A 25,421-nucleotide genomic window follows, 5' to 3' on the forward strand; every position below is an offset into this window, starting at 1 on the left:
TGCACAGGCATGCTATTGCACCTTGCTAATTTTTATTGACATGTATAGTACTACAATCTGATCTTATTCCTCTATTTTTTAACTGCGAGCGAAAATTCGAACGTTTATTTAATTGAGTTTGTGCCATAAATGAAACCAGTACCATCGAAAAATAAAGAAATTTGAAAAAAAAACACAAATAATAACTACGTAAAATTAAGGAGAATCCAACCGTGGTATGAACCTAGTCAAAAGCAAGCAGATAAAGATCAAGCATTTCTTAGATATGGGTTCCAGAAAAGTTTGAATATACACAAGAACAACGATTCCTGCATCACCATCTATTCTACATCTAGGCAGTGCATACTTCAATTACCAGAAGACCATCAAATCCCAAAGTAGGGTTATCATTCAGCAGAGTAACTACTTGCAAGATTTCCACATTCACAAATACTGTTACAGACACAAGGTGGGGGCGTCCATGTTAAAAGAAGCATCTTTTTGCCCATAAAGTTAGTTCCTTAGAAATGCCACTGTTGCAACACGTGATCCAACCGACCCTCCAAAGGTAAATGTTGGATATGAGCGAACGTGGTCCACGTATTGGAAAGGAGGAGGATCTTTACCTGTGTTTTGGTCTGCAGTAGTGTTTGGTTCCTGAGAGGCACAGCTCTTCCTTTGATTGAAAGCCTCCACCTCTTGTATCAGTTCATCTTTTGTACTGTTGCAAGATGTGATAACCTAAAACATGCCAATAAGAAAATGGGATTGAAAGAATCAACCTATCATATGATTCGTATTTAGCACCATTACATCATGGGCTGATTGTTTGAAATCCTAAAATATGTCAATAAGGTAGAACAGAAACATGGCGCAGTGTCACTCTGAAATGATATTTGCACATTTCATAGACAAATTACAACCCTCCGTGGACAATTTAAATAAACAAGACTGGAAGAATATATGAGCTTAAAACCACACAAAAAGTTAAAAACCCAAAAGATACCATGGTGTAACATTAAGAATCATTCAAAACATTTGTTGCTCCATAAATGGAAAAGAGAAATTTAATGAAAGAGAGCCGCTCACCAACAATCCACCAGCAGTCACAATTCCCGAAATGGCGTCCCAATACAACATCCTGATATTGAGATATTGATAATGTTATTGTCAGTCAGCTGATAATGATTGACCATCTCTATGGGCTTACACCACTTATATTCTTGAGTTCTAGACCTTTAGCCCGAGGTAAGTGAAACTTAAATTTGTTAACTCAAAGATTTTAACAACTGATTAAGAGAAAGCTGTCAAGCATGTAACTTCTTAATCAATCATAACTAAAGTAAAAGACAGTACCAAGAACAAAAAAACAGTATTGTCACCTTTTAATATTACCATCAGGATGCAATCCAATGGCATCCAGTGTCCCCTTGTCGGTAACAAGCTGAAACTTCCGATCCAGTTTGGTTTCAAGGACATCATCAACCTGATCATCAAATTAAGGGTAAAAATTCATGTTAGAATTACACACTAAAAAAACGTGTACATTACTCCAATCACGAAAAAAGTCAAGACAATAATGGGTGTAGACGCTGCAGTAATACCAAGGAAAAGGAGGCAAAGCCTACGATCTAAATATGTGCATAACTGTTTCAGTATATCTTTAATTTATGGAAGAAACCGGAATAGGTGTTGGCCAACCAGAATGAAGGAACTGTATGAAAATTCAATTTCCAGATACACAAATTAACAACAAAAATTTTAACCATCAGTAATAGGAGTCAATGATTATCGGTTTTGTGCAATCAAATACGAACAATCCTTTTCCTGAGGTCCACATGGGGATAGAGAAGTATATGTTATCTTTTGAATAACAGATAGGCTTTAAAAGTTTCATACATAACATACTCTATGGCATGCAGAGCAGACTCAGACAGGGTACCCCAGTCCCCAAGTAAAAAGTAGAAACAAAACTATGCTTTGTTGAACAGGCCAGTATGTAAACAGTAATCACTGCCTTTCTAGTAACAAAATCGCAGTCAACTTTTCTCCAAAACGAAATGATAGGAGTCTTAAGCATTGCAACATTAAATCGCTGTTCGTCAAGACCACTTTCCCAAAAGTTTACTCGTTTCAAAGATAAAACCTGTTAGATTCACAAACAACTAATTAACTTCATGGCATATCATCAACATCACAAGCGTAGTACTGCCTCCACAATAAAAGAAATATGTTGCATTTACATAAGACAGTACCAGAAATTTGATATTAGTGAATCCGTCACGATCAGCAAGGCTTCGAGCAAGGTCAATAGCTCCTTCACTGTAATCAGTTCCAGTGAGATCAGTGAACCTAAATGCAAAAAAGAACTGCTATCAGCCATTTAAAATATTTCATATTCGAAATTCCAACCGAAAAGGACAGCAACCGCAATAGTCCGAGATATTTAGCTTAATTTTTCAGTATATTCAAAATCTCACCCTCTTTACATTAATCAAACATAGTGCAGATTAAAGGATATTCGCAATGTTTGCAAGCTGCAGGAAAACCGTGTTGCAAGAATTCAATTTCAGATCAAAGCAAAACATTTATCATTCGTTGGATGACAACAAAGCTTCTTAAGAGTGACGCAAGCAATGATACAATGCGCGGATATTTAAAGGCATTACGAGCAAACTCGGCTAGATGTAGTGCAAAGTTGAACCACCATGGATTCTATCGCGTGGAATTTTAAAGTTATATTTATATAAAATATCATCTAAGAACCTCGTGAATTACTGTTGGTCAGTGGTAAACTAATACAACTCCTACATTCCTGAAATCTATTCAATACTAATAATGTCATACTAAAAAAATGATGTCTGCTACAGATATTGAGTCTAATGCACCACTAAACAACATTCAATGGTCCCCGAAATTGAAAAAAAAAACTGACAAAAATAAATACTGACATCACCAAGATATAATTGAGTGTAGATATGCTAAACACCCCGCAAGGAAGATATAATTGTCTCTACCAATCCAGTCTCAGAGTCACAGAAGCTTTTCAGTTTTTAAATTAAAAATTGCAACAGTTTTCTCGAGTTCAATGCCTTAATAATAATGCAACGACAGCAAAAACAAGGACCGGTATTATCATATTCTGCAAATACTTACAAAAGAACATGCCCAAAAGAAGTGATAAATTTCTTTAAAAATTTCAAACATGGCAATTCGAGTTATATATAAAAGTACACAGAATGGTTAATTGTTGACATTTATCCATACCCCTGCTTAGCAAGCTCCTGGAGAAGCAAGCCATTGCCAGTCCCAATATCCAGCAAACTCCAGCTAGGTAAGTCCTTTTCAGACTGCCCAGGAGTCAAATGATTTGTATTGTTATGATTTTGCGAGTGACGTTGAGACATTTCAAGACATAAGTTTTTAGTCCAGGAAGCAACTTTTTCCATTACATCAGCTCCAAACCTACAGAACAAGAGGTGTTGCAGAATATTGTTTAGGAGAATGCAGAAAAGACAAGAGGAGAAAAGAAAAAGCTCAACATCATTGAATTCTGTCCTATCTTCAGTATTTTAATTTAGTGCTTCCTCTTATGGTCTAAGATGATTTTAAGATTCAAGGGGTCCTAAATAAGATAACAACCGGAAAACTTGGTGGAAACATTTCAGAATCAATCGGTAGACGCAATGGAACAGCATGACATCATCACATAATAAAGTGAACAGATAACCAAAAAGAGAGAGCATGATTTTTTTAACAATGACAAGGTTGAAGGTCCCATCATTTCTTCCAGAACCTTCTAAATGAAAACACAAAGGAAAGGCTGAGACATCACTCTGGAGCTTCTAAGTGATCATTCTGTTGCCTCAGTCAAGGTGAGTTTGAATGCGGGAATCCATCCACATCGCCATATTCTCAGTACAAAGCTCATTGTTTTGAAGTACTTTTCACGTCCATGTCAAAGTTTAATGGACGACTTATCAGCACAAACTCCCAAAAATAATCACTCTTATCCTCTTCCACGAGATAAACAGAAATCAGAGGCAATCAAGTTGAACATGCTCAACGACAAACATAAGACAACAAAACATGCAGATATCAGGTCCATATTTACCAAACTTCGCCAGTATGGCCATGTTCCCGAAAATTCACCAATTCATCTGCATAAGTGGCATCCCAATAACTTTGAAAGCCCAGCATCGAAGGAACTGAGTCTGGATCTGATTCATCTTTGTCCGAACTGGTCATCACAAGATTGAAAATTTTTCAATCCCATAACTGAAGATCAACAACTACAAAAAGACATCCTAATATGAAATTACAGCAGCATTAAGTAAATTTACCACCAGCTAGTCTAGGAACCCCTCTGTTTGCTACATACTAACAGTTTCTACTTTACCATGCACCAAATCCACTTAGCATTGTTTCATCATGGGAAATCATAATCGATCTATGAGTATGTTCGTAGAATAAATCCCCCAAGGAGGCGACTCGTTTCGAAAGGATACCAGCAACTATATCCAAGTCTTCATAGAAGACCGGGAGTATTTATTTCTAAGCAATTTTTTTCCCCGAAAAAACCATACAAATGACAAAATAGACTGATGAGCCAGTAAACATATAAACATAATTTAGGCCAAACTTATTTGTGTCAGGTTTCTGTATTGCTCCCGCTACTTATCAAACATAAATCAATTCTACGTAACAAAATATAAACAAAATTGTGGGGTATGAGATATGACTTGTAGTCAGAGGAGGCTCTGAAAGAAGCGGCAGAGAGGGCCTCGGCGGCATCCACGTGACGCTGCTCGTCGTCAAGAGTGCTACCATAGTCGCTCTTGATAGACCAGGAGTCCGCCGCAACAGAACGGTCGTCGTCAGATATCAGATCAATAGCTGCCAGCTGGCGCGAGATCTGCGGTGCATCCGAGTCCTCCGGCTGAAACCTGATTCCGGCCATCGCAAAATAAACCCTAGCAGGAGGTAGAATTTTGGGAAATTGGAACACTCGTTCTAGTTTTGTCCTGCCGCAAATAGAGTAATATATTTTTTTATTACATATGAAAAACCAAAGTAAATTGCTTTGGATTTTGGATGTGATGCTCCATAGGACACCAATCCACAATGGAATATGATCACATTATCACTCTCCCACACGTCTCAAATTTAATATTATAAATTATTTTGAATTTTCATAAAATATTCATCTACAATATTTATAAGATTCTTCTGGAAAATTTATACAATATTCATATATTATATTACACATATATCGTGTGTATCTCGAAGACTAGTGTTAATAAGATTTCATTAAATTTAAAACATAAATAAATTGAATTAATGGGTTCAAATTGGACTTGAATTTACATAAAACTGGATAACATTCAATTCATATCTATTTTTAATATTTTTTTATAAGCTAGAGTTGTAATGCAAATATTTGTATAACATTCATCTTATTTTCAGTTTCACTCCTCCCTTGATGTAAATAAACTAAGTAACAATGTATAATAATTGCAACTATAAGACAAAAAAAAAACCCTTAAAACGTTGATAAATACATTGTGGCACATATAAATATATGTGTACATAAACTAATCGGATAAAATGTGGTTTAAATTTTGGGAAAATTGGTTAAACAACCTCGCTCAATTCTTTTTTTTTTAGTTTTGTTGATGTTGTGTAAATGCGAAAATTCACAAAAATTTATTGGAGATGATGAATTTTTAACGCGACTCGATCTATAAAAATGTATTACTCTTCATATTAAAATTATTATTAAATCAGATCCATATGTATATCTTATAAATATATTAAACAATTCCATCTCAAAGAGAGTGGTGTGAGTGGGAGGAAGAAACTAAATTTGAGCATCAATTTTCAATCATAAACATGAATCTCAAGTTGACCGTCTCTTCGACTATAGTCTCCAGCGAAGGCTTCCGGGACCGGCACCTGGACAATCTGTATCTCAACTGATCAAAGCCTTCCATATCATCCAAATTCACGATATTCGCCGCCGGACAATTCTCATCATCCCTCAAAGTCTTCACATCCTCAACAAACTCCGGCAAGACTTTGGAGGCCGGCATTCCACCCGCGGCGTTGGCATTCGACGCCAAGAACAGCGGCCCCATGTCAGCTGCCGTCACCGCCGAGTTCAGCCGCTTCATTGGCAAAAGCACGTAAACTTCGTTCATTTCCAGATCTTCATCGGCTTTCAGCGCCGAAATCCTCTTTCCTGTATGAAGTGATGCCGTGCTAACAAGGAAAAAGTTGGGTACCTGGAGCATGAGTTCCGCCGCTTTCACGGGCTCGTAGAAACACTGGATTTCTCCGCCGGGGAAAATAACCTTGGTCGTGCCCATGGCGGAAGTCTTGGCCCCTTGTGCGGACAGAGTACATCCCATTTCAAACAAAGGTCGAGGAAAATGAGAAGATGCTGAACGGTCTCGAAAGAGAGGTCGATTTTTGCATAGAGGACAAAATGGAGGGGACAGGTGTGGAGTCCGCGTCAGCCAAACGAGGCGTATCCGATGGAAACAAGCAGCACAACTTGTCTCCCATTAACAACATATGGAAAAGAAAAAGATAATAATACCTTTGATGATAAATTTTAACTTTATCAAGTATTAATCTAATTAAAAGTTTATGGGGATTTTGTTACTTTTATCTTTTTATTAATTTTTTTGATTTATTCCAAATTTTATCCAAAAATATTTATTTAATTAATTATAAAAATAAAATGTCTTTATTTTTGTGAACATTTTTATTTTTCAGAATAAGTTAATCAAATAAATATTTATTAAATTAATTAAAAATCAGGATAGTAATTACAATTTTTAAATCATCATATCAACATAGTTATTTTTTAAGGTATTCTATCATAATTGTAAATAAGTTTTTAAAAAATATGTAGCATACATGCAATGATCAAATGGTCTCATCGGTCAATTTTGTGAGACAGATCTCCTATTTTGGTAACTCATGAAAAAATATTACTTTTTAAGTATTATTTATTATTATAAATATAGACGTGGTTGACTATCTTAGATCGTCTCACAAGAGACCTACTATACAATGATTAGGAGGGTTACTTCGATTTCATATTGGAAATATTCTGATTGCTACTCCAACATCATCCAAACTTATGGTACTTGATCTATCTACATTTGACATTTATTTATTAAAAATAGCAGCAAATGTTAAATTTAGATTTTAATAGATCCGATTTAGTGAAAATTTTGATTGAAATAATAAATTTCAAATAAAACATGTAAAATGTTTTTACGATGGATATATTTCAAATCTACCTTGAACTAAATGAAATTATTAAGACATGGGCCCTTTATTCGTAATTTCGTAGATTTAAGGGTCAATTGTGTTATTTAATCTCAATTCATTACGCTTTCCGACCCACCGTCTAGGTTTAGCTTAGCTACTGTACTCGGAAGTTCTCGAATCACATTCAATGGCCGTCTCGCACTCACCACTTCCACTTCATCTTGAAACCACCGAAACCCTCTTCAATTCTACTTCCTTTTTCATTCAGCCCACCTATTTACTTCCAATAGTTCTGTCTTCTGCTTACTCGAGGAAGCTTAAACCCTGTAATATTTCACTTTCTGCCAAGTTTTTGAGGCCCTCAGTCAAAGGTAGGTGGTTTTCTCAATTTATGGCATTATGTTCAACCTGTGATTGATCTTACTGAATGGTAGGCCAACCCAGTAGTTGGAGCACGAGTGTCATGGGGACCGAGGGTGGAGATTAATAAATTTTCGAGTTGAATTCTTTTAAAAAACGTAAATTAAAACCGGAAGTTTTTAACTTGGTTGAGGGCGGACCAGCCCAGCATCTATCTTGGTCCGCTCAGTAATTGAATGGTGAAGGAGTCTCCGGTTTATTATCGTATTGTAAATTAGCCACCTTTAGTTTTGTGTTAAATTATTGATTGTTTGAGTTTCTTGATGCGGCATTAGTCACTCTTATATGTAGAATAACTTTTGTGGTTGCTCGTGTTTTGCAAATTGATGACTGCGCTTTGTTATTACTCGAAGTATGCAAAGTTGCGGCTCGATTTCTCTGATTAATTGCCGCTTTACTCTTCTTTTTTTAACGAATAATAAATATGGAGTATGTTGTGTAGTTTGTGAAAGCACACAAGTTGTTTGATTAGCCATAACAGGGTAAGTTTAGAACTTAATTTGACTTTAACAAAATAGGAATCGTTAAGAGTGGTTCAAGTATGCCAAGTATGCAATAATGCCATATAAATAAATAAAAACATTGAATAACCGTTGGCTAACGGAATAACAAGACTTGGATAAGTAAAAGCTAAAGCATAGATCATAGTTCCTTCCTAAGTTACAGGAGAGTCCGCTGGGAAAAATAGTTTTGTAGTTGTTTCACAAAGTCTGACGTGTGATCTCTTCCATGTTATTGTGTTGCCGTTCACGGATTTCAATGCGACCATATCTGATACAATAATTATCTTGCTTCATTGATGTGTAAAGTCCGACCACACTCGACTAAAATTTGATGTTCTCTTTCAGTAAAGTCGAAACCAGAGGAATCTGAAGCCAAACTTGAAGCAAATACCTTTACCGAGTTCAAGCAGTTGCTCCTGCCTGTTATAGATCGTAACCCTTACCTCTCTGAGGGTACAAAGCAGGTTTTTTTATTTGTTCATGTTTCACAAGCTAGCAGGGGTTTTAACAAATTTACTGATATAGTGCCTGGGGTTTCTACTCCCCTTTATGCTAGTGAGGTGCTATGACACTATTTCTTAGATGCATTTCTTGGATTCAGTTGGACTTGGAAAACATCACTTGTTGGTTTTTAACAAATAAAATGAGTATTCTATCGGCTGTTTATTTGCCATGCAGATGCCATTAGTTATACATTGTGACATGTTTCATGCATCCTATTGAGATGACAACCTTAGTCTTTCTTACTTAGTTTGATGTTTTTCTAGTTAATTTAACAACCAGAAATCTTTTACCGTTGACAACGGATAAATACCTGAAAATTTACCTGTTCACCACTATGTTTTTTGGTTCCCAGCTGGAAAACTTTGATTGTTAGAAGGCTCTATGTTGCAGACTACAAATCATGATACTATTAGCTATTTACAAAGTAATGGATTTTCAATTTTGTTTTCTTTCAGATTTTGCATTCTTATTTCATTATTGTTTGATAGGCCGCAGCTACCACTGCTGCTTTGGCAAAGAAATACGGGGCTGAGATTACAGTCATAGGTATAAACTTCATTCTTCCTCCATATTTTTTATATTCTAATTTCGTCGAAGCCTGAGCTAGAGGAGTAAAACTTGCCTTTATACACTAAGATTCTAGAAATCTAGAGCTCTATGTACTTTGCAGTTATTGATGAAAAGGAGAAGGAATCGCTCTCAGAACACGATACTCAGCTGGCCAGCATTAGATGGCATTTATCTGAAGGTTGGTTTGTGCACGAATAATTTTATCTAGAATTATATGTCCTAAAATTGTTCTGTATGATTGAACTCATGATCACTAAATGGATTTTCGGCAGTAATTATTTCCTCGATGCTCGTGGTCGTTAATATGAAATCTGCGGCTGCCAATTTTACTGTTATTCTGATCGTCTTGCACTCACGATTTTGTACGAACTATGCTGGGAAGCGCATTGTTGCATAAAGTGAATTTTAAGACAGACATCACGAAAACAGATGCTCGAGCTATTTCCCTTGCAGCTATAAAAAAAAACTACATTTATGGAGCCTGTTCTTGATTGTTATTTATACTTTATGCACAGGTGGCTACAAAGAATTCAAGCTGTTGGAGCGACTTGGGGAAGGAAACAAGCCAACAGCTATTCTTGGAGAGGTTGCTGATGAGCTGAACATGGATCTTGTTGTTATGAGCTTGGAGCCCATCCATTCCAAGCATATAGATGCAAACTTGTTGGTCGAGTTCATTCCTTGCCCTGTGTTACTTTTGCCACTATGATCAACGTGGGTACAGTCGCTTCACTCAAAAGCATTCCCTATATTGACTTTAATTAAAGTCCCGTTGAACTCACGTGATTTAACTACAAAACATTATCTGCCGTAGAAATATTTCATTGTAACATGGAAAACTGGTTGTTGTGATAGAAGCTGTGTTATGTTTATTTACTTTAAGCTAATTGATGATTTCAAGAGTAAATACCCTTTAAGTTTCTCTTGAAAAAACGTATTCGTGAATGCTGTTATTAAAAATTGCTTTCTAAGTTTTAACTTTTATTATCAATGATTAAGACGGAGTTCTACGTGTATCAACAGTTAATATCACTATTATTAACAAATAATGGATTTTCTTGTCTCCTTATTGTGCATATCTACCACGTGTAAAAGTATTTATCGGTGTCAAAAATTTCAACCAAGAAAATAACGATAACATGAACAACAGAAGTACGCAAAGACACCAAAAATTCGATCGCCTTACTATCATTGATCACCGTGGTGTAGTTGCTGCCATGAGGCGCTCCTGCTCGGTAAGAGAGTGGCGGAAGTGGCAACGGTGACCATAGGGGCAGATGTCGCCTGTGAGCACCATTCGGCAAACCTCAGTTTTGTATCGTGGATGCCTGATCACTGGCCTCAACTCGTTGATTCCGTGGGCGAATTGGCAGTTCTCCCCGTACGGACAGGCTCCAGTCTCCTGCCACTTGTTACACAGCTCGGTTTTGGACATGCCTTGGTCGTACACTTCGAATTCCAGTGCTTCTTCTTCCTTTTTTGACAATGGTACATACACTCTTTGCTGCTCCAGAGAAACACCATGGTTATATAAGACATGAGATAAAAATCATGTGAAGCATATATAATTAAACCCACGAAAGGAAACGAGCAGATATATTTTATATTTTATGATTATCAGCTGAAAATTTGTCGGCAGTACTTCAGACTATTGAAAAAGAATACATTGTTATGGCGTCTTCGACATGTAAATCTACTACTAATAATGTAGTGAAAATAATTCAAATATTAAATTACAAACTTTTACGTCAAAATACGACGAATAAAGAATGATTTCAACTCTACTATAGGAATGAACTATTATCTTAGCTTGTTGTTCAAGATTCAGCTACATATTGATCAAGGTGAGAAACTATTACGTGATAATGAACATCAGATTGCATTATCAGGTATAGACACAATAATTATGTCGATAATTATTTGTTTTAGAAAATTAAATTGCCGCCTTATTCGGTTTTGAAATTTTGGTGCGGAAATTATACGTCAGGAATGGATAACGGCCGATATTACCGGAAAATTGAGAAGTTTCCTGAAAAGAGAGAGAGAGAGTGTGTGTGTTAGGCGAACAAAATTAGAGACGGAGCAGACTCACCGATTCTGGAATAGATTGAGTCGCTGCTTTTTGGCGAGTTGTCTCCGTGCTGGGGTGATTTATCTTCAGATAACCACTAGAACGCACAGAAATGCTCTTTGGAAGAGCCACTCTTTCTGTATTCTTCCGCTCGACACGATTATGTTCAGAAAGAGCTTGTGGAGAGGCAATGTGAGAAGCACGCTGAGCTGCGGAGGGAGAAGCGATGTTGAGGCGGTTGAAGTCACAGAGAAAGCGATCGCAAGAGAAGAGCACAGCTACACGGTTGTTGAGATCGGCGTTTGAGAGGCGGAGAGCTTCATTTTCAAGACGGAGTGCGTCAGCCTCAGCGATGGTATCATGAATCTGAGCAACGCAGAGTGTGTAACGGTTGTAAAGCTGCTGGTACTCGAGACTGCTGCCGGAACTGAAGCCTCGCCTATCGGAAATGTCCTCGCCGTCGAAAGAGGCAGTTTCGGAAGTAGAATTAGGAGAGCAGTTCTGAAATAGCGCGGAATAGGACGCATTGGAGTTCAAGCAGGTCGGCGACAGAGGCAAAACAAACGGATTGCACCTCGAGAAATGCATCGGCGCCGCCATACCCGAGGAGGCCGCGGATGACTTTTCGTCGTCGGAGAATGCGGCGGCGGCGAAAGCATCGTATACACAACTCTTCTTCTGCATGTCTACAACAATTCGGTAATCAGAAATCGCCTAAAATCCAAATCACAGATAACTTGGTAAAACACCAATTTCAGAGGGAAATCATTGAAAGGCGGGAAAATATATAGTAAGCATTTGAAAGAAATTATCAGATGCATCAGGGTATATATAGGAGAACGCTCAGAACAATCACTACCGTTGAACTGTTTACATCATGAACATGATCACCACAGTGAGAACAAAAATATAATTGCTTTAAGTAGAAGCATTTCATCAAAAATAGCTCGGCATAGGCACCGCTTGTCTCGCGACGAAAGAATATGAATGTCGTAGTGTAATTACTTGTTACATACACAGATGTTTGATTTATGATTTGTTTGTTGCATGACAATTCATTCTTATCTAATCAACCACAACAAATAATAACTTAGTTAAAAGCGCGAAAAATTGAAAATTTATTTATAATGCATGCATTAAAAAGCTAGGTAACGACTAATGTGAGATGGGGTTGCTACAAATTAACGTTGCATGCACGTATGGGAAGGTGAAGGAGGCGTTGTCAAACAAGAGGTTGGTATAATATTATTGTTAGTTAACAAATAATGATTTCTTAAGCATCTCAAGCAAAACCCCAACCCTTTAATCATATCATCTACACGTACTATTGTCTCTTCTTTGCCACAAATCTAACTAATTCAAATTGTTATATTCATAAACTTTTCAAATTCTAACACACACTTATTCTACATGTTATATCAAGTGTAACTAGATTGATTGACCATATCAAAATTTATGTCATTAATTTTATGTATCAAGGGCGGAACAATAGTAGGGGCTAGATTGGATTAATTTCATGTGTTTAAAAAAGTTGACTTTAGATCAAACAAGGATTTGATGTAATATTATATATAGAAGGCACGAGTTACTTGTCGTCTCATGTTAGTTAATATAATATATATCGACCCAACATTGTCGTACCGGATTTTAGTTTGGGTCGACAAAAAGAACAGATGGAGCCCTACCCTTTTTATATTATATTATAACCATTATTGTAACAACAAAGTTCTACCAAAATATTAGTCTTTTATGATGAATTACTTAATTCTTTGATATTTTTCTTTTATTAGAGAGGTTTGAACACCGAATTATTATCGTGCGAAGTTTGATTCAATATGGAAACGATGACTAACATTCACAAATTTTGCGATCTGCCTTAGTTTGGAATAAAATCCAACTTATATTTTTGAGACGGAGATATAATCATGAAAGCTGGCGGCCGGACGTGTAATCTTGATACTAGATGGATTACAAGTCACGAATATAATAAATTTATTTTTACAAATAAGTAAAAAAACTTAGGTATGTAATTTCATGCTGAAATAATTACTCTAGTAATACAGAATACACAAAAAAAAAAATTATGATAAAGTAAAATCATATTTAAAGTTATAAAATTTTTTCAGAAGGATTGATGGATATCATGAAGTAAGTTCTAGCGAAACCGGTGATGCACTTGTAGCTATCGTACATTGCCATTTGTTTAAATAGACTTTTGTTCGACACATTAAACCCCGTAAACGATAATTATTTAATTATAGATAATAGAAAAACAATTCGTATTTTTTATACAGATTTAGTTAGTAAAAATAATATTTTTAGCAAATAATATTTTTAGCTTATCCATTGATCACGATGGCAACACAAATGTATTCGATAAAGTCGGTTTAAAATTAATTAAACTGGATTCTCATCAATCTAGACTACACGGACGTACTGATAAATTCACCGGGTGAAAAACCAAAAAAATTAATAAATGTGTGATTTTGACTGTTTTGATGATAAAGATTTATATTTTTTATATTTACAATATACTTTATTTAATTTCTATGTTTATTCGTGCCTGTACTACTTTAGGCGATGGAGTTGGCATAAATTTCCGGCTTATGTCAATGTATAAAACGTGTCTATTATTTTTATTCGTGAAATGAGTTGATCAGATTCATTTTTGTAATGAAAATTAATAATTTTGATATAAATAAAAATATTTTTTATAGGTCAAGTCATGTAAAAGATTTGTCACATAAAATTGATATATGATGATTGTGAACAAAGTAATTTAAAAGAATATATATGAAATTGGATTTAAATATTTGAATTACTATAGATAATAACTTAAAAATATTCTAAATTATGAGATAGATTGTTTAATATTTGGAATTTTGGCTACGTTAATAAAAAAATTTCGAAAAAATTGAAAGCAGAAACTCAAAAGCCACATTTTCTTACTTTTTTTGTAAGATAAAATTAACACATTGATTAAAACTTTTTTAGTTGAATATTATTTTTATAATAGATTTGGTACAGCAAAATTTTTCAACTCCTTTATATATGTTATTTATTTTAATTGAGCTGGAACTTATTATGAAAATCATTTACATATAGAAAATCCTTGTAATCGGTTATGTTTGGGATTGATTTCTCTTAAGATATTAAATTTTGGTACATAGTTACATATCCAAGTGAAATTTTAAAGAAGTCTCTCTTAAATTAATATAAATATATACTAACGGTTTATCTATGTAAAATAAAAATTTGAAATGGATTGACTCGATTTATATTTTAAAAAAATAATATTTTTTTACGAATGAGAACTTTAGTTAATGAAATGAAGGAAAAGACATGTGCAGGTTACTTGATTAATTATGGTACCCCATGCAATTCAAGGGAAGACACCATAGATTTATAAATTTCAAGGATCAGCCTGTTCTCGAACTCACTCCTCGAATAACGCACGGGGGCGTCGCGAGCTTTAGGGATTCTCTTCTCGCCGAACACGTTCCCAGAATTCGACGTGTTGGAACTGTCGGCCAATCTCAGCATCATGTTCACGTAGGCGTTCTTCAGTCTCAGCCATAATTTGAACGGGGAAACGAGCTTGATCAGGCGCAGTTTTGGGGCGATTCTGATCTTCCACGAGCGCTTCGATCCGAGACGCACGATCTTCAAGCTTCGTTTCGAAGGTGATAATCGATTGTATCCCTTTCTTCTTCGTTGTTTCTTTCCATCGAATGAGACTATTTCCATAGCTATATGAATTTTAATATTGTGTTTGGATATCAAAAGGTGAACTTTGCAGCTATTTATAGGGGAGAAGGCACACCATTACGTAGTAGGGTAGGGGGGCCGGGGGTGTTTTAGTATGATAAAAAAAACTCACATTTCAATTATTAATTTTGTATATAATATATTTTTTAAAAAAAAAGCAATTACCAATCAAAATGTTCGATTTTAATTCAGTTTGATTAATTCTATTTCAAGTTAGAAATTTGGTTCAGTCAACCTAAAAAATTTGGTTTACTCAGTTCGATTGTTAACCAAATTAACCGAATACTCATCCTTAGATGCAACTAAAGAAATATAATCATCCACTATTGTATAATAAAATTATAAATAATTTTTAAAAGTATTTATAAATTTTTAAATTAATTTATTCCAAACCAGGAACCATATTCATCAGATAATTTTCAAGGTATTATCGTTTCCTTTGTTCGAGACTTGGAGTAACGCATGGCTACAGTATTTAAGTGTATAAAATAAAGACAAAAACTTGTATGAGACGGTCTCACGGATCATATTTGTGAAACAGATCTCTTATTTGGGTCATTCATGAAAAAATATTACTTTTTATATTAAGAGTATTACTTTTTATTGTACATATCGATAAGATTGACCCGTATCACATATAAAGATTCACGAGAACTTGTCAGAACATACCGAATCTAAAATATATGGTGGTATCAAGAAATAAATTAAACAGAGAAAAATTAAAAAAAAAATCTATAGCATTAATAGAGTTGTCCTTCAACCAGTCCAATTGTTGCCTACAAGTCAGAGGTCGTACCATCAGCTATAATGGTGGGACGTTGAAACCTGGGGAAGGTTCTCGTTCAATAGGCAATAGCTATTAGCTTTCGAGGAAGTTAAATGCGAATCAATGAAGAAAAATAATATCAAATGCTGATCTCTAAAAAATCACATTTAATTGAATTTATGCATTTTTTTCAAATAAATATTCATTCCAATTTTGTTAAGAAATTAATTTTCTCAAAATAGAAAGAAATGGGGCACAATTATCAAATATGAAATTAAACAGTCATTATTAGAAATGTGATTTTATCATTATATAAAGTGATTAACCGAGTAATTGTTTGTATAAAATATCATATATTAATCTGTAATAAATAGGCATGAAATGCAAAGGAGGACACGCATCAAAATTATATTTTGCCAAATTAAAAGTTCGAAAACCAATGCGTGGCCAATATTCACTTGTAGCCAATAGACTAATTAATACATTACGTAAATGCTTTGCTAACTTATTAAAAATTTTAAAAACATTTTTAAAATGTTAGATAACACATCATGTGGTTTGCAATGTTTGGTCTAAACTTTTTAAATCAAACCACATAATAAAAATGTTAGGTCCTCAATAATGGCGAATTGATGTATATAATTGAGATTAAATTTCTAATTTTTTGTTTAAAAAAAGAAATTATTTAAAAAAAATAAATTATATTTCTGTGTCTAAAGTTATGCAATTTTTTATATCATATATTCATTCAGCTTTTTATATTTCCATTTTCAATTTGATTAAGCATACATATTCTTGGAAACTTGTAAGGTTTGGTATATATTTTTAGAGTAGGTCTATTGTAAGACGGTCTCACAAATCTTTATCTGTGAGACGGGTCAACCCTACCGATATTCACAATAAAATATAATACTCTTAGTATAAAAAATAATATTTTTTCATAGATGACCCAAATATGAGATCCGTCTCACAAAATACGACCCGTGAGACCGTCTCACACAAGTTTTTGCCATATTATCACCATTTAATCCAAAAAAATTATACATAAAATCAACATGAAGTTTCTATTTATTATTAATATTTTCACTGATTTCAAATTTACAATATTTTTAAAAACTAATTTTTGAGTTGGTTTTTCGTTTAATTTTACGAAGTTAACATGATATGTCATAACAAGATGGAAAAACACAGAGAGTGGACGAGGACATGCACTTACATACGAATACTCGTATCTGTTCCAACACTCACCAAATACTCGATGAACTATCTTCTTCCAGATTCAGTGTCGATTTCAATCTCGCTCCCAGAGGGCTGCTCCTTGTTTGCATTTGCTGGCAAATCCTTTAGCGCTTGAATAGGTGTATGTGTCTTCCAACCTGCAAGCGATTCAAGGAATGAGAAAAGGTCTGCATCATATATACTGAATTAGTTTTCATGGGACTTGTGCACTAATTTTATAAAACAGTGTCCTAAAAGAACAAACGAGCTCTAGAAAAGGAGAAGATACCATTGACATGATATGGAGGGGGGAAGAACTGCAGATAACAAAGTATGGTCACTACGAAACCTGCAGCCGAAATTTTCTATTAAAGTCATGAAGCTCAAAGTTGATGTATATTATCTGGGGCAGGGGCGGATCCATGATTTCGTTTGCGGATAATATGTAATTGATTTTGGGATTCGATACAGCAGGATATAACAGACAAACCTAGTAGACCTCCTGCAAACACATCTTGCCAGTGATGCCAATAGTCACCCACACGAGAAATGCCTACTAGAGATGCAATGAATAGAGGCAGAAGAACCAGACAGAGTTTTGAAATGTGCCCGCTTCCATCAAACACCTTTATCTTCCCAGATAAATACAGGGATAAGAATCCCAGCCCAGAAAAAGACCCTAAAAGATCAATTCAAAGTCCCATAAAATCGATTTTATAACCCACATGTTAGAATAACCAGTTAAAAATCTTAGACAAAAGACTCTGATTAGTGAAAAAAATCTAGAACTAGCAAAAGTTTCTCGTCTCAAAAAACATGTAAAAGCATCTGAGAGATTATCCTGCTTACTAGAAGTATGCCCACTGGGGAAACTCTTATGCCCTTCCCTTATAACACGTTCATCACCATGGCAAACGACATTTCCCCATCGATCATAAGCCTGAAAAAGTTCTGAATGTTACTTTAGGCAGAGAAAAGTGTACATGAATCAAAATTTAAAATTCTATAAGGAGAAGTGTTCAAGAATCAAGACTTAATACCACCTACATCCTTTCCATCTGGAAAACATCGCCAGAAAAAGTCAGGCCGTGGGCGTGCGTCCAACCGCATTTTTTATAGCATCAGTAAGGACCGCCGTTATGAGGATGGAAAATAGAAGGCCTGAACAAACACAACACAGATATTAATAAGTGGCCAACCTAAAATCCAGCAGTCCTGAATATAGATCTAACAGTTTAGTTATAAAAGATAAATGGGTGCAATTTTTTATTTAAAAAAACACAATATAGATGGTAATATGCAATAAGATATAGCATCGCTATACCTAGAGTGGCATGATGAAGATCGTACACGTCTCTTCGACGAAAATAGAAGAGCAGAAACACCACAATCGGCAACAGGATAGAATATATCTAGGGAATACATAAGAAAATCAACATACAAAGCCTGAAGTATCGATCTGGTCTAGAAGTGGACAAGTTTGAGTTACTCGAGTAATCTAGGAGAAATATTTAACGTACAGGCACAATCCATGTCGGCACAGTATTGCTCTTCAATGGATACCTGAGATCAGACATCATATCTTCCCCAACAAACCGATAGAAAGGATTTATCAATTTTAGAACAACCAAAATCACCCCGAGCAGTATTAGTATCATCCAGTCGTGCATGTGAGTCTTTGCCACGGAGAGTCCATGAGACTGGAGAGTCTGTGTTCCGAGGTGGTTGTCACGTCCCTCATTTAACCCTTTAGAAAATAAATGAAGATGCACTCAAGAGAACAAGAATGCAATTAGATGGCTTCATATTTTAAGATAATAGTTCAGAAATCAGAACCCAAAGCAATAAGATCGGCCAATTATCATTATTGAAAATGAAAATTCTGACTGAACTTGATAGCCATCAGATTGCAGCCTAAAGGCCATATTTTGTTAAAGATGAAGGCCATTTCTACATGCTGCAAATTACAGATCATGTAGCTTGTTCTTATTCAAGCTCCATAGAACATCAAAAGTGAAACTTGACATGAACTGACATCAGTGGAGATATAACTCACTATAACCAGGAAAGGAAGTTTACATACTCCAGGCATCTCCTCAGTAAAGCACATTAAAGTTTTTTGGCACTTAAAGCTTCAGATCTAAATGCCACAGAATTTTTTGATTTTATCTAATATCTTATGACTCTTATACCATAGAGTTCGTGAATTGTAACAAAAAGGGAATGGCGCTATGAAAACCAATCACCAGTGTGTGCAGAAGTTTCAAGCCACTGATTAGGACAATCTAAAATTGATCACAACGAATATTCTTTAATTTCAGGCTAAGAACATTAATTCAAATTAGTCGCGGAAAAAAAAAGGTGAAATAGTTTATAAAAATTAGACTCAATAGGAACATTTACTCTCCATCTCGATAAATGGATACATGTGTATAGAATTCTCTTTCCCTCGACATTGTATATTAGTACTCCAAGCATCAACGGAACTTCAAGACAAACTACTGAAACTAGCAAGAATTAACATTTAGCCATAACAAACTAATCCTTAGATGACCATTACTCCATAAAAAAAACAAACACCAATCAAATTTCATTACCCAAACCAACACCATCAATCCCACAAGGAACGAAAAACTCCAGTTCCACAAAATATCGCACGCATAGGAATTAGAAAATGGATAAAAACGTAAAATTGATGATACGTACAGACCTGGGACCGACGAAAACATCTCAAATCCTTAAAACAAAGATAGATAATGGAAATGCTTGTGCACTGCAACTGTTGATCATACACAATCGGAAGTACGAGAATGATTAAGTTTGGAATGCATCGGTACATTTAGAAGAATTTCGGTAGAAAGAAGTAGAGCAATGATTTTGCTCGTAAAAGTAGGGAATATTAGGAAGGTTCCTAAAGTGAAAACACTTTGTTTCTCGCTACAGTTAGCGAGTCAAATCTTCATTAATCGGGCAAAAATAAATTATTTAAGGTTTAAATTAATTAATTAATTAAATTTAGTGAAACATCTATATTTTTGTTTACTTTTTTATCATCAATTTTTACATAGAGCAAAAGTTGGAACTTGAACTAATTTTTTTTTTCGAAAACTTGTACGTTCACAAGGAAATAAACTAAATTGTGATAGTCGAGATTGGGTTTTATGGTAGTTTGAATCAATTTCTCACGTCGAACATAAAATGTTGTTTTTTAACATATAATCTTTCTAATCTTTTTGTTATAGTTTTTTTACATAAAGCTAACAGTTGGATTGTGCTAAAATTGGGACAACATATTCAGGATGTTGTGAGGCACATTCTGAACGATGAAGATCGGATTTAGATATTTTTATCGAAGAGAATAGATTCTGGACAATTGGTTTTTGGGTAAGATATTTCTAATTCTATTGTTATGTAAAAATCGTGATATATTGACACTGATTTGTGATTGTGTATTAGTTGGATTGGTTGTACACGGATTGCAATCTATTTATGCATTATGGTGGAGATTATTTTGGTGGACTACGGTCCCATGGTTTTTATCTTCAAAATGGAGAGGTTTTTCATGTTAAAAGTCGTTCTTGGATTTTATTTTGCTTTGAAAATTCTTGGTGGGATTTTTAGTTGTTGTATTTGATATTGTTTCATGTGTAGTTTCACAAAAGATAGAGATAATTTGTTTCGCTATGTTATTGATTTATCTATGTTTTTCTTGCCATGATTATACTTTTTTTTAAATTTCTCTAAGATATTACGAGAATTTAAAGGTATTCTAGACAATTTTTAAACATATTGTATATTGTGTTCATTCCAAATGTTATATCCATATTATTTATATTTTTATCAAGTAAAAATTATATTAAATTTAATACCCCTCGCTTTTGTAAGCATGACTCGTGTAATACGTAAGCATATTCATAACATAGTTATTGTGAAAACCCGAATCAATTTTGTCTTGCATTATTCCATGCATTTTGAATAAATATGCAGAATGTGCTCCTTCTATTTAATCACCATCATTCTAAGTTGAATTGGTCAAGTTGTACCAGCACAATAAAAGAGGATTAAAAACCATTTGACCAATTATTCAGCAGCCTTAAAATACAAGCATGCAGCCTTCAAAATTCGACCAATCATTCTTCCCTCATTTTTTGAAGATAATAATCAAGTGGGCTTTTTATTAAGTTTGCACACTTATATTATTTTTAAGGGGGCTTAAAGTTTTTATAAAAATTCAATTACATATGATTTCAAAAATTCGATGGACATATCAATTTCTATTTGATATGCTATCTTTGAAATCCGTTTGTTACTTGCTATTAACTATGATATTCGAAGTATGTTTGAATTATTTGAAATGCAATGTAATGAGTCAAGTTAGAGGTGGCAAAGAAAATTCCGATGTTTGATTTGATATGGCCCTGATGCGGTGAGATATAATAACCGTTTATTTGGCCACGTCCTTAAAGGAGTAACATATAGAGAACTGATCAGTAGATCATGAAAAAACGAGATGATTTTCAATGTTATGTTCGTATTTTATTTGAATTGGATTCAACATGCTTATTATTGAAATAATGATAATTTATTTGTATATGTATCATTGATAAGTGTTATGTACGATCGACCCTCATTTACTGAGTATTTATCTAAATACTCACTCCTTACTTCCTCCTCTCAGATAAGAACAAAGAAAATATTGAAGAAGAAGAATATGAATATTTCTGGAGATCGTGACTATGTCAAGTTATAATAAGACCAGTCATGTTAATTCGTTTTATTATTTTTACATTTCCGCATTCCGTTCAAGTTTTGTAAAGACAATTATATGATTTATGTAATAGACTGGCTTTTGACTATTTTATGTAATACATGACTTGTTGTTATAAGATTTTAAATTTTTAAACAATGCCGATGACACGTCTCGGTTTCGGGGAGTGACATTTAAGTGGTATCAGATAACTCTTGTCCCACATTATAAAAATTAAATATTTAAAATGAGTTTATAATAGGCTTACAATGGACTTTTATAACAACTTGGGTTAATCATTTTCGTAAAACGATGACGAATACGAAATAGTTGCTATAAGAGGCTTATTGTACCGCCACGCAAGCGAGGGCTCGGGCTCGGGACGTGACAGAATTGCATCAGAGCCGATCACCGGCAAAGAACATCGGCAAATAAATGTTATGCGGGGCAAAGTGGTACGTGCATGAGAACCACCTTTTGAACCTTCGGGACAAAGTGCTACATGACGAGAGTCACCTCTTGAACCTGTAGGAGCCATCTCTAGATTCTCGGCGCTAGTGGATCGAGAGGTCACTGGGTCAGGCCGCGATGAGGACGTTGCGTTCGGAAAGATGGGTGATTGTGATACCTTTTGTCCCACATTGTAAAAATTAAATATTTAAAATGAGTTTATAATGAACTTACAATAAAATTCTATAATAACTTGAGTTAATCATTTTCGTAAAGCGAGGACACATACAAAGTAGTTGCTATAGAGGTCCATTGTGCAGTCTCGCAGACGCGAGTCCGAGTCCGAGCTCGAGATGTGCCAGTTATTCTAAACTTTAATACTTTTTCTACAGGAACATGCATGTTTCTTTAATCTTAGGCATGAAAACAAAAGAGAACACTAACTAATTAAAATAGAAGATCTAAACTTATAATAGATTCGTCGTTAAATTTTGTGAGATCGATCTATAACTTAATTTGATTCATGAAAAAATATTATTTTTAATATCAAAAGTACTATATAAGTATGAAACATGTTGATCCATATAATGAATAAAGATATGTGTGACCGTCTGAAAACTTAATGTTATAAATTAATTTAATCAAACCCTGAATTTTGAGTGAGAAAATTATTACAACATATTTATATAAGATATTTCTATCAAAAATAATGAATGAGATCGATCGATTCTAGACCTGTCTAATTCAATTTTCAATATTTTAACCCAAAACTTCCAAAGAAAAATCGACAAATGTTCTCTGAAATCGTTGGTTCTTTTTCAGCGTGTCCTAAACTAACAAACCCAAACCTGGAAGGACCATCAATAGCCGTTGGACGGATCAGGAGTCCAAACAGGAAGAATTTACACAGGATTATAAAAGATTTTTCTCGAAACTCTTTCTGAAGAACTTGGCCAAATTCGGCAACACCTTTCTCTTCTTCCTCACTGCGAAAAGAGTAGATCTTGGAGTTTCGTGAAATGCAGGAGGAGAAGATCCTCTCGCCTTTCCTCGTTTTCCAGGCGCCATTTTGACACCCCTGTTAGTGCCTTTCCTTGAAACTGAACGCGCCAACCTTACACTTCTGTTCATGGACTTACTCGGAATCGAAATCAACTCGGGCCGCAACTTTTTCGCCCGTATATTCTGCCTCCAGTTTTCAAATTCATCGGCAATCACTTCATTTTCCTTAATTATTAGCTCAATTTCAGAAGCTTCCTGCTCTTCCTCCAGTCTCTGCTTTCTTGCTTCTCTTTCCAGGAGTTCGATTTTTATCAGTATTTCCTTTTCACTTGCTTTCAAAGCTTCAGTCCAGGCCTGGGATGCCGCAATTTTCTTGTCAGCAATTTCCTTGGCTCCTGCTGCGTGGTCTATCAGGTATTCATATTCGAGCTTCGAAATAGTGATCGTTGTGCTTCGATGAGATGTTGAAGCTCGACTTCTCAATGTATTTTCTATGAATTCTTTTAGATTCTCCAGGGCTATGCATTCTGATTCTTTAGCTGCTTGAAGTTCGTGCATTGAAACTTGGAAATTTTCCTCCGATGAAACTATATTAGTTTCGGCTTTCTGGATTTCTTCTTTGATAATTCTTGCTTCGTTTCGAATCCTACGGAGTTCTTTTTTCGCTGATTCGGCTTCGGGTTTCAGCTGTTCGAGCTTCCCAATCAGATTTGACAAGATCGATTTAGCTGTTTCTTCGGCTGCTGATGTTGATTCCAGCTCAGCTTTAGCTCTCAGAAGCTTTGAATTCAGATTCTGAATAACCACATTTACCTTTTCTTCTTTGTATTTTGCATGTGCCATTTCATCGGCGACGTATTTACGCTCCTCCCGGATGATATCCATGGATGTCATGAGCAGAAAGCTTTCTTCTTTAATAGAAATCAGTGCCTTTTTTGTATCCTCCACTTCTTTCTTTGCAGAATCTAATAAGCATATAAGATCTGAGTTTTCGTCTTCATCCAAATCGGTGTCAGCTCGATCTTTGGCTACTTTTTTCTCCACTTCCTCTTCCATTTCCTTAAATCTCTGGAGTTCACTTTCTAAGATATTAATGTCCAACAGTGCTATAGCCAGTTCTGTTTGCAGCCCTTTCGCATCTTCGATTTCTTGAATCAAATCACTCTGTTTATTTGAATTTTCCTCCATTTCAGCGGCAAACCTTTCACTGTTTTCTCTTCTCCAATCCTGTATTTCTATTAATTCTTTAATGGCCTCCATTTTAGCTAACTCGACAAGTACTTGCTCTTCATTTATCTCCTCAATCTTCCACTCAAGTTCTTCGAATAAACTCGAGCAAGACTGTATCTTCGACAAGGATTTGTCTTTTTCTTTCTCAGCCCTTCTCTTCTCTTCCATAACTGAACCCATATCCAGCTTAAGCTTTTTCCGTTCGAGTTTTATCAATCTCAAGTCTTCCACCACTTTGTCGTACTGAGAACTTTCGGAGTAACTCGTTTTCTTCTCATTGAGCTTACGGAAAGCCCGAATGTCAGTTTTTCTTCTTGAATTCGATTCTTCAATTCTTTTAGTTAAATCTTTTACTGTCTTTCTAGCAGCAAAAAGCTCCGACTCTGCCTCATCTGTAAATTTCCTGCTCTCCCCCAACCAGTCCGGCGTTTTAGTAGATGCCTTCCAAGTTATAATAATTCATACAATCAGAATTCAGAAATCAAACACCATACTGCCTACGAACTAGGCATCGAAGAACCAAATCGACACCACAAATTTTCAAGAAATCAGTATAACTCATATTTTCAAGGTACCTTGGAATAATTTTCCTGGGATTTCTGCGTTTTAGTATTGTCTTGAAAAACCCTCTCCCCGAAGGAACTAATGGCCGCTTTAACCGAACCAATTTTGGTATCATCCAGCTTGACTCCTTCCATCCCAATTGCAATCCGAACGTTAAAAGTTCAAGTTAGTGCCACAATTGTCACGCTAACAAGATTGCTGCAGCAGAAATTTACGCCAAAAATTTAGACCTGAACTCATTGACAGGAAATTGTTTCCTGGAATGATTTCCGGTGAACTACAATTTGTTTTGGCTGCAGAATCTCATTCTGCATGCTAAAAAATGGAATGTGATGGTAATAAAAT

General features: G+C 35.1%; 6 protein-coding genes across 7 annotated transcripts; 1 reads left to right on the forward strand and 5 right to left on the reverse strand.

The window, feature by feature from the left end:
• Nucleotides 1–242: 242 nt before the first annotated feature.
• Nucleotides 243–5,099, reverse strand: LOC140974675 (uncharacterized). Its single transcript, XM_073438209.1, has 7 exons — nt 4,722–5,099; nt 4,094–4,219; nt 3,247–3,444; nt 2,235–2,331; nt 1,362–1,465; nt 1,069–1,120; nt 243–720 (listed from the first exon to the last, which is right to left on the reverse strand). Exons 1-7 carry the CDS (start codon nt 4,937–4,939, stop codon nt 493–495), a joined length of 1,023 nt encoding a protein of 340 aa, XP_073294310.1. The 5' UTR covers nt 4,940–5,099; the 3' UTR covers nt 243–492.
• A 753-nt stretch (nt 5,100–5,852) lies between these two features.
• LOC140956982 (uncharacterized) lies at nt 5,853–6,389 on the reverse strand. Its single transcript, XM_073414346.1, has one exon. The coding sequence runs from the start codon at nt 6,387–6,389 to the stop codon at nt 5,853–5,855; it is 537 nt and encodes a 178-aa protein (XP_073270447.1).
• Nucleotides 6,390–7,379: 990 nt separating this feature from the next.
• Nucleotides 7,380–10,132, forward strand: LOC140974707 (uncharacterized). Of its 2 annotated transcripts, XM_073438211.1 has the most exons (5): nt 7,382–7,634; nt 8,532–8,650; nt 9,179–9,236; nt 9,361–9,438; nt 9,776–10,132. In XM_073438211.1, the coding sequence occupies exons 1-5, from the start codon at nt 7,451–7,453 to the stop codon at nt 9,967–9,969; spliced, it is 633 nt and encodes a 210-aa protein (XP_073294312.1). In that variant the 5' UTR covers nt 7,382–7,450; the 3' UTR covers nt 9,970–10,132. The 2 variants fall into 2 exon arrangements, with proteins under 2 accessions (XP_073294313.1, XP_073294312.1); XM_073438212.1 differs by lacking the exon at nt 9,361–9,438 and having other exon boundaries at nt 7,380–7,634.
• Nucleotides 9,797–12,251, reverse strand: LOC140974691 (zinc finger CCCH domain-containing protein 14-like). Its single transcript, XM_073438210.1, has 2 exons — nt 11,353–12,251; nt 9,797–10,764 (listed from the first exon to the last, which is right to left on the reverse strand). The coding sequence occupies exons 1-2, from the start codon at nt 12,013–12,015 to the stop codon at nt 10,456–10,458; spliced, it is 972 nt and encodes a 323-aa protein (XP_073294311.1). The 5' UTR covers nt 12,016–12,251; the 3' UTR covers nt 9,797–10,455.
• Nucleotides 12,252–14,960: 2,709 nt separating this feature from the next.
• Nucleotides 14,961–20,047, reverse strand: LOC140974730 (putative lipid phosphate phosphatase 3, chloroplastic). Its single transcript, XM_073438218.1, is given in 10 exon segments — nt 14,961–15,068; nt 17,114–17,241; nt 17,373–17,432; nt 17,574–17,762; nt 17,933–18,023; nt 18,131–18,178; nt 18,180–18,244; nt 18,408–18,495; nt 18,604–18,830; nt 19,794–20,047. Coding segments are annotated over 9 exon segments (900 nt in total). The 5' UTR covers nt 19,813–20,047; the 3' UTR covers nt 14,961–15,068; nt 17,114–17,128.
• A 2,886-nt stretch (nt 20,048–22,933) lies between these two features.
• LOC140974741 (protein PLASTID MOVEMENT IMPAIRED 2-like) lies at nt 22,934–25,421 on the reverse strand. Its single transcript, XM_073438226.1, has 2 exons — nt 25,088–25,421; nt 22,934–24,953 (listed from the first exon to the last, which is right to left on the reverse strand). Exons 1-2 carry the CDS (start codon nt 25,208–25,210, stop codon nt 23,193–23,195), a joined length of 1,884 nt encoding a protein of 627 aa, XP_073294327.1. The 5' UTR covers nt 25,211–25,421; the 3' UTR covers nt 22,934–23,192.

The sequence above is a fragment of the Primulina huaijiensis genome, chromosome 1 (genome assembly GCF_012295235.1).
Source record: "Primulina huaijiensis isolate GDHJ02 chromosome 1, ASM1229523v2, whole genome shotgun sequence".
Classification (NCBI taxonomy): Eukaryota; Viridiplantae; Streptophyta; class Magnoliopsida; order Lamiales; family Gesneriaceae; genus Primulina; species Primulina huaijiensis.

What these genes read in the sequence shown, in the direction of transcription:
- LOC140974675 (XM_073438209.1), bottom strand. Translation starts at nt 4,939, where the DNA reads ATGGCCGGAATCAGGTTTCAGCCGGAGGACTCGGATGCACCGCAGATC. An exon ending in CAGGAGCTTGCTAAGCAGGG is followed by an intron (nt 2,332 to 3,246) that starts GTATGGATAAAT and finishes TTTTGCATTTAG; the next exon opens with GTTCACTGATCTCACTGGAA. An exon ending in CCTGATGGTAATATTAAAAG is followed by an intron (nt 1,121 to 1,361) that starts GTGACAATACTG and finishes TCTCAATATCAG; the next exon opens with GATGTTGTATTGGGACGCCA.
- LOC140956982 (XM_073414346.1), bottom strand. Translation starts at nt 6,389, where the DNA reads ATGGGATGTACTCTGTCCGCACAAGGGGCCAAGACTTCCGCCATGGGC.
- LOC140974707 (XM_073438211.1), top strand. Translation starts at nt 7,451, where the DNA reads ATGGCCGTCTCGCACTCACCACTTCCACTTCATCTTGAAACCACCGAA. An exon ending in TTTGAGGCCCTCAGTCAAAG is followed by an intron (nt 7,635 to 8,531) that starts GTAGGTGGTTTT and finishes GTTCTCTTTCAG; the next exon opens with TAAAGTCGAAACCAGAGGAA. An exon ending in GGCTGAGATTACAGTCATAG is followed by an intron (nt 9,237 to 9,360) that starts GTATAAACTTCA and finishes TGTACTTTGCAG; the next exon opens with TTATTGATGAAAAGGAGAAG.
- LOC140974691 (XM_073438210.1), bottom strand. Translation starts at nt 12,015, where the DNA reads ATGCAGAAGAAGAGTTGTGTATACGATGCTTTCGCCGCCGCCGCATTC. An exon ending in CTCAATCTATTCCAGAATCG is followed by an intron (nt 10,765 to 11,352) that starts GTGAGTCTGCTC and finishes TCTCTGGAGCAG; the next exon opens with CAAAGAGTGTATGTACCATT.
- LOC140974741 (XM_073438226.1), bottom strand. Translation starts at nt 25,210, where the DNA reads ATGGAAGGAGTCAAGCTGGATGATACCAAAATTGGTTCGGTTAAAGCG. An exon ending in CCCAGGAAAATTATTCCAAG is followed by an intron (nt 24,954 to 25,087) that starts GTACCTTGAAAA and finishes ATAACTTGGAAG; the next exon opens with GCATCTACTAAAACGCCGGA.